Here is a 13707-nt window from a genome sequence, read left to right on the forward strand (position 1 = left end):
TACCTCCAAGCCATCAGCCTCCGGCATGCAGGAACATGCTCCTCAAAGAGGTGCAGCTCGGGCTACAAAAAAGGGCCATAGAAAAAGTTCCCACAAGTTTCAGAGGAAAGGGAGTGTGCTCTTGATAAGTCATCTTCCGCAAACCGGACAGAAAGTGAAGACCCATTCTGGATCTACAGAAACTGAACAGATTTATAAAGGTTCACCATGGTCACCTTGCAACAGGCAATAAAGGCAGTTCAACACCACGACTACCTGGCGTCCCTGGATCTCCAGGATGCATATTTTCACATCCCCATCCACCCAAGGCAGAGGAAGTACCTACGGTTCGTGGTCAACGATGCCCACTATCAGTTCCGGGTGCTACCATTTGGCCTGATATCAGCACCCTGCACATTCACAAAGTGCCTTGCACCGGTGGCCGCCAGTATACGCAGGGAAGGCCACCACGCCTACCCCTAGCTAGATGATTGGCTTGTGCGAGCATCTACCATGGCGAAAGCAAGGCAGTCCACGGAAGCAACTGCGTCTCATCCAGGACCTGGGCTTTGCCATCAATTACAGAAACTCTTTCTCTGCAGTCGTCCAAGAAGCTGGTATTTCTAAGGGCGGAATTCTCTACGGCGAAGCCATAGTGCCCCCATCTAAAGAAAGACTGGACACCCTGAGGGCGGTGCTCCCGACGTTCACACACAGCAGGTGGCTGACGCTACGCCACTGCATGCAGCTCCTTGGGACGATGACGTCCTGCATACCCCTCATTCCACACTGCAGTCTCCGCTGAGGCCACTGTAGGAGTTCCTAGTGGCAAATTGGTCCTAAGTCTCGGGATCGAAGGGGGGGAAAGGTTCGCATTCCTCCCAAGCTGACGGCATGGCTCCAATGGTGGGCTGACAAGACGGACCAACATCAACAGAGGGAATCCATTCCAAGAGCCAGCACAGCATAAGACGCTCCTCACAGACGCCTCCCTACAGGGATTTGGTGCACAGGTAGACCAGCTACACGTCAGAGGGTTGTGGGCTCCCCACGAAACGTCTCTGCACATCAACATGCTCGAGCTCAGGGCAGTCAGATGGTCGCTCAAGTCCTTCCTTCTGGTCCTCCAGGGGCAGACAGTCAAAGTGCTGATGAACAACACAACTACGATGTACTACCTATGGAAGCAGGTAGGGACATGGTCTAAGACCCTGTCATGAGAGGTGCAGTGCATCTGGCACTGGGCGATCACTCACAACATGGTCATGCAAGCGCTCCACCTCCCGGGAGTTCAGAACCAAACAGCGGACAGCCTTAATAGATCGATGTCCCAGAGCCACGTGTGGGAGCTCGACCTCCGCACGGTGCAGTTGCTCTTCCAATGATGGTCCCACCCATCATTGGATTTATTTGCCACATTTCACAAGAGAAAATGCACAATAAACGCCAGAAGGGGTCAATGGGGATGCGTTCAGCTTTCCGTGGGACGGGCTGTTCGCATACGCTTTTCCACCCTTCCTATTTCTGTGCCAGACAGTGCAGATGATCAGGATGCACCCATGCAAGGTAATCCTCATTGTTGCAGACTGGCTCTGCCAGTTGTGGTACTCGTACCTCATCCAGCACTCGATGGACCGGCTTATCAGACTCCGCAATCACCTGACCTTCATCACTCAAGGCCAGGGGAAGGTGCTACATCACAACCCAAATTCCCTGTACATAACGGCATGGCTTCACAGAGTTCGGAGGCCTGACACTCTCAAGAATGCAGGGACATCTTGTCAGCGGCCAGGGGCCCTTCCACGAACAAATCGTATAGCATGAAGTGAAAACGGTTCTGTATATGGTGTGAAGGTCAACAGAACACCCACCAAAGTGACATTAACCCGTTCCAGGATAAGCCAGAGAAGATACTTCTGTACTTGCTCTCATTGGCCAAGCAGGGCCTGGCCCACACCTCCATACGAGTATATCGGAGTATACCGCCATATCCAGGTACATCAGAAGAAGTAATAGCACCTCTGATTATGGCAATAGGGTCATCAAGCATTTCCTAAAGGGTTTGTTCCGAAACTTTTCTTCAGGGAGAAGGCCTTCGCCAGAGTTGAGTTTAAACACAGTGTTGTTGTGCCTCATGAAACAGCCTTTTGAGCTGATGGCCACAGCCTCTCTCAGATATTCATCATGGAAGGTAGCGTTCCTGGTGGCCATTACGTCATCCAGGTGGGTCTCCGAGATCAAGGCGCTTGCAGTTAACCAGTCGTACCTGCGGTTTCAAAGGGATAAAGTGCTCCTGATGACTAACCTGCGCTTCATCCCCGAGGTCTCGACACACTATGACAAAAACACAGTGATCGGCATGCCTGTTTTCTTCCAAAAACCATCATCCCCGGCTGAGGTGGCCCTACATTCGCTGGACTTCAGACAGGCACTAAAATACTATGTCGATAGGACTCAGTTCTTCTGAAGTTAAGCACAACTCTGTCTGGTGTACGGACGTACCAGTAAAGGCAAAACACTGTCAAAGCTGGGCATATCAAGATGGATCTCTTTTACCATCACCCTCTGCCATAAATCAGCAGGGAAGCCTCTGTACACTCCCCCACATGCTCACTCCACGAGAGCCACAGCAGCCTCAGCGGCATGGTGGGCCGGAGTCCCGATTGCAGACATCTGCCAAGCAGCTGCCTGGTCAGTGCTGCATACCTTTACGAAGCACTACTGTTTGGAGAGGCAGCATGCTGCGCATTTGCAGACAGGGAGAACAGTCCTGCATCGTTTGTTCCAATTAGGTACGCTCTTACGATTTAGCGCGAAAATATAGGGTTGTTACCTCTATGCACCACCAACTGATATGTACTGCTACTCAATCTATTCACAGCATGTGAATCTATGAACGATCCAATGCCGGAGAAGGAGTATGTTTCTTACCTGTAATTCCTGTTCTCCAGCATTATCATCTGTCAGATTTGCATGCGCCCTTCTTTTACCCCTGGAATGTAAAAACCGTGCATGCGCCCTAGGCTTTCAGAATCTGAAGTGAGGAAGAGTAGGAGGAGCTAGTGTCTAACTACTCGAGGGCCTATTGTTGGGACCAAAAGTACCCATAAGGAGGGTGACAGCCAACAAAATAGAGAGGTTTTTCTTGCTTTCAGCAAGAGAAATTCAAGGGTAACTGAGGATTCCGAGCCTGATGCCAGGGAATATTCACAGCATGTGAATCTATAAAAGATACCAATGCTGGAGAACAGGAGATAAAGGTAAGAAACGTAGTCCTTCCCCACTCTCCTCCTGTATGTGTCCCACAAGGGTCAGTCCTGTGTCCACCTCTCTATATTCTGTACGCCTCCTCCCGGGGCATACTCTTTTTTCATCTTTTTGCTTCTCACACAACATCTTTGCTGATTAGCCCCAAATCATCTTCTCCTCCACCTTCTTGACCTCTGACATTGGAGTGCCTCACCAACTGTGTTCCTGCCATTCAACATTAGATTGGCATTGCATTGTTTGATGCTAAACCTTCAAAACAACGTTCTCTTGGCCTCCAATCCCTAACCCATTCCTCTGTCTTCTAACTCCTTACATACTGACTTTCTCCCGCCAACACGAAAGACTTGCAAATTTGAGGTCCTCTTTGATGACAACAAACTCGAGCTACATTATTGCATTATCACCACTGCCATCATTACTAACTTTCTAAATGTCCAAAAGACCACCACATTGTCAAAACGTTCATCTCCACCCTGGTTCTCAGTAGTCTGGACTACTGATCTATCCTACTCCAGGGTATCCTTCTGTACTATTTTTTGCTGATATCAAAAACATACTCAACTTTGCTACATGCACCTTCTAGATGTTCTCCTACCTTGCTGTATAGTCAGTTGGCTTCCTCTGCAGCATTGCTTTTTTACAAATCAAACCATGGCCTGGCTCCCCACTACTTTGGTGAACCAATTTCTCTCTCCACAGGCTCTCTGCCCTGTAGTCCTCACCAATCTCTGTCGCATGTCAATCTAGCCTACTTTCTATGGTTTATCTTTCTAGCACCTCACCAATGGATCACTCTTCTGCCCGACATCAAGGCAGCCAATTTGGTGCAGATATTCAAGTCCAGAGTGAAGTTCTACCCATTCGCCAGAGAAGCTGTCTTCCATACACTCCTTTCTGCCCTTCCCCCATAACCCAGTCCAAACCTGATATAATATGTAACTGTTATTGGTAGCATAATGCTGAATGTAAAATATTAAACGAGCGTGGGAGCGCCTCTACTGAGGACGAACATGGTTCAAATAACCTGTTGTATGGAATTATTTCCACTTAGGAGGGTCTACAACCATGTTTTAGCTCACCACACCCTTCCCAGAGGAGAAATATACATTTGCATATAATTCCTGACCCACCCACACCGAAATGCAAGGCAATTCTTCTCTGAACAAGAGTACCATCAGCAACCCCAGACACATGGTTCAGCCTTGTTTCACACTGATCAAGGGGCCCACATCTGGATTACCTTTGCTTACTTAGGGTGAAACCCCACGTTTTACAAATTAAACAAGAGTGTGGCATGAATGTATTAATGTTTTCTAAGAACATATTGTTTTTTTGTACATGCTGCTTACATTATTAAGTTTGTGAGTTAATGTGCACACATATATATTGCTTATCTCAGAATGCATGAGTTGTGAGAATGTTGGAGCATTGCCATAGAATGTTGTCCTGTGAGTGGGTGTGAAGGTTCTGCCTTATGGCAGTTAGAGCTGGGCTTGACTGGGTGATGGGACCCAGTGGTATTCCTCTAAGGTTCCTAATGTAACTATCTATGTAACTAAGAATAAAGCATAAGTGTATGACTACAAAGTCGACCAAGGCTACTTTACATCAATGGCGATGAGGTAAAGTGAAACAGAGCACGTGTGCAGAAACAGAAGAAGATACCGCCTGCTGAGGGGGGAGCAGCAAGATAAGAAGAGGAACCACTGCCCCCAAAGGAAATTAAGTATGTCCCATCACCCAGGGCAAATATTGAGAAGGATAAGCCGGTAACTATCTGATCAGAGAAAGAGAGGGCTACAAGCAAATGAGAAGAGTAGTGTGCCCTAATGAGAGGCTCCTTGTAAGATAATTTTGCGCATACCCCTAAGGAAAAGTCAGAGAATAATGCAAGGCGCAGTGTAAAGGGAAGATTAGCCCAGCGCAGCGGGAGAAAAGGCCCAGCACAAGCGTGGAAGCAGCGTCCACGGGAGAAATCTCCAGCGCTGCATGTGTGAAAGTGCGCATGAAACACAGACATTAAATGGGAAAATGTTGGTACTCAGAGCCTTATGAGCAAAGGAATGAAGGTTGGGCCATCAAGAAAATTTCCAGGAGAGCTATAACGTTAAAAGTACTGGTGAAGCTGTATGCAATATATATGAGCAAAAGTAACAGCGTTAACAAACAGTCACAGCTGTGCCACTCAGCAGAGTCATCCGTGTCCGTGTGACAAGGGAACAACTGATCACAGCCGTAATGTGAGACTCCAAGCTCAACGCTGTGTCCGAGTAAGGGACCTTTGTTTGCGTTGTGTATTCACAACGCAAACATGAAGAAGATTGACGTTATGGTCAAGTCGTAAGAAGTGCTACGCAGAGAGATATACAGTGGTGCAATAAAATACATAGCTCCATAGAAGCAGTGATGAGAAAAGTTAAGGTGTATGCGAATTGCAAGACAATGCAGAAGAGAAAGCATGACAGTGTAGCGGTCCGCAGAAGCAGTAAGAAGGGAAATTATGTTCCTTTTCGTTTTAAGTGAAGTCGTATCAAGCGGGGTCTGCGTGGGACAGGTGTCCCGTTCTGGAGTGAAAGCAGACCTGCCATGCGAAAAAGATTACAAAACGGGGCTAGGTGAAGCGAAGATCCCCGAATGAAATTGACAACATGATCCGCAGACAAAAGGAAAAGAACGTATCCTTTGCGAAGCATATATTTTAGCAAGTAAAAGGATTATTGATTTTAAAATGAGTTTAGGTTCATGAGATGCCATGAGAAATGTAACATGTTGCCAAGATGATTGGAGCATGAGAAGTGAGTATGTAACGTGTGTATGAAAGTTCAAAAGATGCAATCTGTTTTGAGGATTTTTAGGTCTTGATGGACACTTATGGCCATTATAAGAAACATGTTATATAGAGATTGTTATGTGTGAAGTGCTCGAAGAGTGCCTGTTGATGACGATGAAGATGAGCATGTGAGAGTAAGTGTTAATATATGAGAGCGAGTGGCTTAGTATTAACGCTTTTGAGGCATTGCAGGGTTTATGTTGTACAATACAATAAAGACTTTTAGCACTTCAACATGACTTTTCACCATGCATGTTATGTTTGGTCCTAGCAAAACCAAACCGAGTTGTAATTATTTGAATGTGTAGATTATTCTTGGTAAGGATGGAAGTTTAGCGCTAAGTGATCATAAGTGTACCAAGGATGACAGAGAGATCACAGTGATTATGTCAGCAAATGTGCAAAGGTTGTGTACCCTCGAATGTTTAAGTTTAGGTTGTGCCGAATAGTAATAAGGGGAGGTCGTGCCTGCCACATTTAGAATCTGTGTTTGATTAAAGTAAGTATTAGAAGTAGGGGTCATGCCCAAAATAAGTTGTTATACAAGGTCCTGCCTCAGCAAGGGTTAAGTGGGTGAGGTCACGCCTGCACTCATATAGGTATTTGTGGGAGTAGTACGTTTCCCAAGATGTTCAGTAAGAGGTCACGCCTCTACCAGGTGGTAATGGTTAGGTCGCACCAAGGACCATTTATTAGAAGAGGGTGGGGTTCCCTAAGGTTGTCATGGGGAGGTAGTGCCTACCGCCATGTATCCCAGATGGGATAGAGATTTATACAGCGGTGAGGTGAGAGGTCACGCCTCCATTGGGTGATGGTTGGGTCGCGCTGAGCCATCGTAGTTCCTAAGTTGGTAGTGGGGTCAATCCCACCATGTTTTCTAGAGTAGCACACCCTCTTTAAAAGGTGCAAGTTGCTGTGTGAATGTGCGTTGTTTATTGTGAGAAAAGGAGATGTGTTGTAAAGTAGATTTGTTTATATGTGCGTGTCTGAAGTAAGAGAGGGAGATATGTTGTGATGTGCTTATCTCAGAATGCATGAGTTGTGAGAATGTTGGAGCATTGCCATAAAATGTCCTGCGAGTGTGTGTGAAGGTTCTACCATATGGCAGTTAGAGCTGGGCCTGCCTGGGTGATATGGGACCCAGTGGTGTTCCTCTAAGGTTCTTAATGTAACCATCTATGTAACTAAGAATAAAGCATAAGTGTTTGGCTGCAAAGCGTATTGAGGCTGCTTTACATCATATATAAATATAAATATATATATATATATATATATATATATATATATATATATAACATTTTTGTTTTCCTTTGATATGTACACGCATAACCCAAAAGAATAGAAGTCAGTAGATGGTTATTGGGTGGTACCTTTTTGTTTTTGCATAGGGAGGACATAGCAGACCTAGAAGAAGCCAAGAAGCTACTAAGAGAAGCTGTTGTTCTTCCTATGTGGATGCCTGATTTCTTTAAAGGTATCCGGAGACCGTGGAAGGTAAGATTTTGTAATTGTGTGTGAAGTATTTCTTGCATGAAAAAATAACACCAAATATGTTTCAGATGCAGTGATTGGCTTTTTATACAGTGTAGACTTTTTTGTATTGTGCAGATTAGTGAGGACAATGATTCTGTGGCACTTTTGTTGATTGTAGGGGTTGGTTTATGAACAAGTTTTGTCTTTTCATATTTCTCTCTCCTACTGGCTCACCTATTGGATCCTGTGGTCAATAGGTGAAGCATCATAGGAACTCAGATTTCAATAATGTTACACTCCCTTTCACTTTATTTATTTATTGGTCATTTATATAGCACCTATACACTTAACAACTAGCGTTTCAAAGCACTCTAATGCAGGGAGGGTGAGAACAATGATTAACATTCTTAATAGGCATTGGTAAATTCAGAATGGGCGAAAGCTATGCGTTCAGTGGTACAACATAGACAGGAGAAATACAAACTATTACAACATATGACACAAAATATTGCACGTGCCTGACGGTCGTTACGACAATGCAAGAGCTATACATGAAGAAAGGAGAGAGGGGAGGTGTAGGGTAAGACGAACAAAGAGCAAATAAGTGCAATAAACACATAGGAGAGGAAGGGGGCGCGAGAGGGGAAATGGGAGGCACACTAAGCACATCTAAACGAAAAGTGGCTGCAGATGGAAAATGCCTGCCTTTGCTTTTAAGGCAAGGCATACTAAACAATGTAGTCATGGGGTAACAGAGTTCGGTGAGCTGCCTACTCACTAGTATGTACTTTTTTTTTAATAACTCTTTTTATTTGCATTTTGTAAAAAACAGCACAATACAACCAACATAATATAGCACAATGTGGTCCCCTAGTCCCCACCCCCCCGAACCGATCTGCTTCTGCACTTTCTACAGTCCTGGTTATTCCCCCTCAGTCCATGATATTGATAATACTGGAGTGCCCCCTAGTTCCTTAATCTGCATAGCTCTCCCATTTCTACCATATTTTACTATGTTTCCCCAGCATTCCTCTGCTCCGAGACTATCTTCTCCATACTCTGCAGTTTTCCATGCCCCTTTCCCAGGTTGCTGCTGTCTGGGTGTCCCGGGAGCGCCATTTGACTGCCCGGTCCCTTTTTACTACAATTGCTGCCATGGCTATCAGCTTACATTCCCACCTGGTCCCTTCAAAGTCACCACAAGTATGCAGTAACAGCCTTTTGGGATCCTGTGGAATTGCACTGCTCAACACTTCTTCCAATCTGTGGAGGACCGCCTCCCACAAGGCCCAGTCCGTCAGCAATTCCACAACATATGATAGAACGTGCCCTCCATTTCCCCACACTTAAGACATTGGGCCATTTCATCTCTTTCCATTTTATACAGACGGTCCCTGGAGTAGTACACTCTGTGCAGGATTTTATACTGGATCAGTTGCATCCTAGATGATATATTCACCTCTCTTGCCATCACCTGGGCCTCCAACCAGTCCTCACTTTCCAAGGTGCCCAGGTCTCTCTCCCACTTTTCTTTACGCTGCTTCAGAAGGTGTGCTGAGAATGTGTTGATAGCTTGGTATAGTACAGAGATACCTTTTTTTTTCTTCCAGTGCTTCTGTGAACAGGTTGATCTCTAGGGGGCTGTGGTCTGGCAGGTCTAGGTTAACCTCAAATTGCATCATCACTGCATGTGCCAGGCGTAAATACGTTTAAGCCTCCCTCTGACCTAGCCTATGCTTGTCCCTCAGCCCCTGGAATGTTATCATAGCGTTCTGTCCTATTATGTCCTCCACTTTGGTTATACTTGTTCTCATCCACCTTGGTTGGCCTCCCAACTTCCTGATTTCCTTCAGCGCCTGGTTGTCCCACAGAGGCTGGAATTTAGTAATCTTCCCATTCCAGCCTATTGCTTTGTTGGTTTCTGCCCTAATTTTCACTAGTCTCTGACCCGCAGGAGGCAGCCATTTCCACCCAGAGTTCCCATATATCACCTGCAGTGGGTCTGCACCTTCCATCAGATCCAATTCCAGTCTTGTGTGTGGGAGTTGCCCCCCCCCATGTAACCATTAATTCTCTACTTTCAGTGGGAAGTCCAGTGGTATTGTTTAACATCCGATAGTCCCACCCCTCCTTCCCACACCGACATAGTCAGTGTGTGCTGAACTATACAAAGGGTGTTTATTACCCCACATTACCCCTCTGATCAGTGTGTTAATCATTTCCAATTGTCTACTTGGGATCTTTACTGGGGTGTTCTGCCTCACATACAGCTATCGGGGGGAGTGCAAACATTTTTAGTAGGTTAACCTTCACCAGCAGGGTCACTGGGAGGGTGCCCCAATGTCTAGCGTCTTCAGGCAGCCTCGCGATAATTAGGTCAAGGTTGTTTTCTAGGAAGCATCCAGAGTCTTTTGTCAGCTGTATTCCTAAGTATTTAAAGTTCCCCGTCGCCACCTTTAGGGGGCAGCCTCTGGGTAGGGCCTCCACCCCTCCTTTCACTGGCATGATTACTAATTTCTCCCAGTTAATTTTTAAACTGCAGTACTGCCAGAAATCTGCTAATAACACAATTATCTTCAGGCATGATCTAACCGGGTCTCCCAGGTACACCAAAATATTGTCTGCGTAAAAGGAGATTCTGTCCTCTTCCCCTCTGGCCCACACAAAGCCCTGGATGGACTGGTTCTCCCTAATCGCCTGCGCCAAGGGTTCTATTGCCATTAGTAACAGCAGGGGCGGCAGCAGGCAGCCTTGTCGGGTGCTCCTTTGCAAGGGGAACGTGCCGGACGTGTGGCCAATAACCCGGACCGGGCCCATCGGTTGTGCATATAGTAGTTTTACCCAGCTTATAAATTGGGGCTCTATCCCCATCCGACCCATTACTGCCCAGAGAAAGTCCCACCCAACAGAGCTGGAGGCCTTCTCCGAGTCCATTGCCATCACAACTTGCGGCCCCTGTAACAAATCGGCCATTGCTATGGCGTGGTGGAGCCTCCATAGATTTATATGCGTGGCTCTGCGCGGGACAAAAACCCCATTGGTCTGGGTGTATCAAACCGCTTATCCGCGGGAGCAATCTATTGGCCAAGACTTTTGCAAGGATTTTTGTTTCCATGTTCAATAAAGATATTGGTCTGTAGGCAGGACACTCATTCAGTGGTTTCTCTTTCTTGGGGATGACAACTATGTTGGCCAGTCTAAGGGCTTCCGGCGGGTAACCCTTCTTCTGGCTCTCCCATAACATTTCGAACATGGGGTCCCCCACTTTATCCCACACACACCTCCAGAATTCATCTGGGAACCTGTTGGTGCCTGGCGCTTTACCGGCTTGTATCCCCTGAATAATCTCTAGGAGCTCCTCCTTAGTTATCTTCACTTCTAACCCTAAGCGTTCCTGTTCCCCCAGGCATGGGAGGGTTATGTTGTCCAGGTACCTATTTATTTCGGGGGTCAAGGGGCCCGGGATTTTGGCATATAGAGTCTGGTAGTAATCATCAAAAATATGGGCAATGGCTTCCCCCTTTGTATGTTCCCCCCCCTTTCCGATCCTTTATGGCTCTGACCCATCTAGCCCCTTCCTCCCTTTTTTCCAGCCATGCGAGCATACACCCACTTTGTCTCCCAAGTAATATATTCTATCCTGCTTGATCAGATGCGCTTGCTGCGCTTTGTCTGGCACAACCTCCCTGTATTCCCTTTCTGCCTTAGCCAGTGTCCTCTTGGTTTCGGGTGTTGGTGTTTGGGCATCTTTTGCCTCTGCTTCTGCTAGTTTCTCTTCCTTCCCAAGTAGCCTAGCTTGTCTCTCCCGCTCACTTGCCCCAATTGCATGTCTGGCTATCCCCCGAACCACCGTTTTATACGCTTCCCATAGTGTGGACCCGCTATTCACAGTACCTGTGTTCAGAGGCGTAGACAGAGTAGGGCCTGACTGGGCAAGGCCCACTCAAAATCTATAAATGCCCACTCAGCAGCGCTGTGTGGTCATTTATAGATGCCAACGTCACTTTGGTGGGTCCAACTAGATTAGCTGCTGGGCCCACGTGTTAGACAATCCTGGCTACGCCTCTGCCTGTGTTGAGTGTGAAGTATTCCTTTGTTAGGTTATGTTAACAGAATATTTGGAGAGTGCACTGTCACCCAAAGGTATCATGACGCTAGGATGAGTAAAGGCAGAGCAGAGGAAACAAATTATTACAGGAGGGTTTTCAAAAGACGTCTGAATTCCAGATGGTTGATAGTGCATCTCAGAAGCAGCGTATTCCACAATTTCGCTGCTGCAACTGAGAAAGCACGTTCTCCGTTCCTAACACGATGGGAAGAAGGAACAGTAAGCAGACAAGCCGAGCCGGAGCAAAGAGCACGAGTGGGCTGGTAATGGAGAAATTTGTCCTGAAGATAACTAACACTGAGACCATAAAAGGCCTGATGCACCAGGCAAAGAGACTTGAATTCAATTTGCTTAGCCACCGGCAGCCACTGAAGCGAGGGAAGAACCAGCGTTCTGATTCCCATAAGGTTCTACAATAGCAGAAACCGATGGATTAGGCTCTTAGTCTGGAAAAGATAGAGCACATTACAATAATCAGCGGGGAGCAAAGGAAGGACCTGCCTAAGAATCCTCATATAGTAGTATCCAGCTTTGCAGACAGTCGCCACCTGGGCACTCATATAAAGTGTGGCAGAGAAAACAACTCCCATGTTTCTGACCATTGCCACCGGTGCCAGAAAAGATGGGGTCCTCACTGAAGGAAAGGGCTAACCACAAGAACCTCTGTGTTGTCGCCATTAAGCTTTAGCCAATTCTGATTCATCCAATTCCCGACGGCCGCTAGGCAGAGGCTAAGACATGCGACATCTCAGCCTGGCCGAGATCTAAACGCACCAGGATCTGGGTGTCATCAGCATAGGCATAGCATTGGAAACCGAAGGAACGGATTTGAACCAGAAGAGGCTGCATATAAATGTTGAACAATATTGGTGACAAGGCAGAGCCCTAGGGGACATCACAGATGATGTGAAACAAGGCCGATGTGAAACAAGGCCGAGAGGAAGGGGGAAGAGAGAGCGCCTGACTTCGCTCTGCTAAAAAGGAAGTGACCGAGGCAAGAACTGAACCCGCCAGGCCAATCCTAATCATGCGAGGGTTGGTGACAGTGTCAAAGGCCGCGGAGCGATCGAATAAAATCAGCGCTCCCATCCCACCACTGTCAACTAGCCTGGTCAGATCGTCCTAAACCAAGACCAGCACACTCAGCCCCCTGCCCAGGATGAAACCTGGACTGGACCTGAAAGGGTCGAGAACACTGGCAGTTTCCAAAATGAGGACAGAAGAGGAGAGATCCGAGCCTCCAACAACTACATTAAGAAAGGGAGATATCCTTAATGATGGATAAGGAAATAGGATTAGAGGGAGCTGCAGATTTTAGCTGGGCAATGGCCTTGGCCACCACATCAGTGGTAAACACTGGAAGGAACCACACCTGTCCTGGTTCCGTAGTGGCAGACTCCTGAATGGTTTCAATTTTTGTGATTAAAAAACAAAAAGAGTGAATCAGAGCTCTTGAGTTGGTACTACTGATGCAGAGCACTCAGGAGCCAAAGATAGTGATTTCACGAAAGAGAAGCACTCCCTAGAGTGATTGAGAGCCCAATCAACTTTTTGAGTGAAGAAACAATGTTTTGCCTCCTTAATCAAGGAATGGTAAAGGTTCACACAGTTCTTATAGGCAAGCCTTTCCTCAGTTCTATAAGAGCGATGGCAGCCTCGTTCAGGCTGGTGAAGCTGAAGACGGGCAGCCCTAAAGATCATCAATAAAACCAAGGTTCTGATGGTCGATTACACTGGGTGGTAGGAGAAACCAGGGTGGCTGTTGTCAAGAAGGATTTGGTAAGGGACTCAAGATAACCATGAGAAGCCTGTAGGCGGTCTTCGGCCACTTTGGCCGTCAAAGAGACAAGATTTGCTCAGAGCGAATTCCGGCGAGGAATTTTAGGAAGACAGGACCTAAGACGAGGACAGGGTAACTTAAGTGAGAAGGATACTAGAAGTGATCAGACCAAAGCACAGGCTCAACCAAAAGTTTGAGAGGAAACGGGTAATAGTGTGTTGCCCAAGGTGTGCGTAGGCACATTGACCAGCTGTTGAAAGCTGAGCT

The 13707-nt window shown here is 46.8% G+C and overlaps 1 protein-coding gene across 2 annotated transcripts in view; it reads left to right on the top strand.

The window, feature by feature from the left end:
* Nucleotides 1-13707, top strand: part of KATNAL1 (katanin catalytic subunit A1 like 1) — a 789545-nt gene that overhangs the window by 333050 nt on the left and 442788 nt on the right. For both annotated transcript variants that reach the window (XM_069639367.1, XM_069639366.1), the window contains one exon: nt 7468-7573. In XM_069639367.1, coding sequence (XP_069495468.1) covers nt 7468-7573 — 106 coding nt within the window. The remainder of the gene's footprint in view (nt 1-7467; nt 7574-13707) is intronic.

The sequence above is a fragment of the Ambystoma mexicanum genome, chromosome 7q, assembly GCF_040938575.1.
Source record: "Ambystoma mexicanum isolate Mex_15411 chromosome 7q, UKY_AmexF1_1, whole genome shotgun sequence".
Classification (NCBI taxonomy): Eukaryota; Metazoa; Chordata; class Amphibia; order Caudata; family Ambystomatidae; genus Ambystoma; species Ambystoma mexicanum.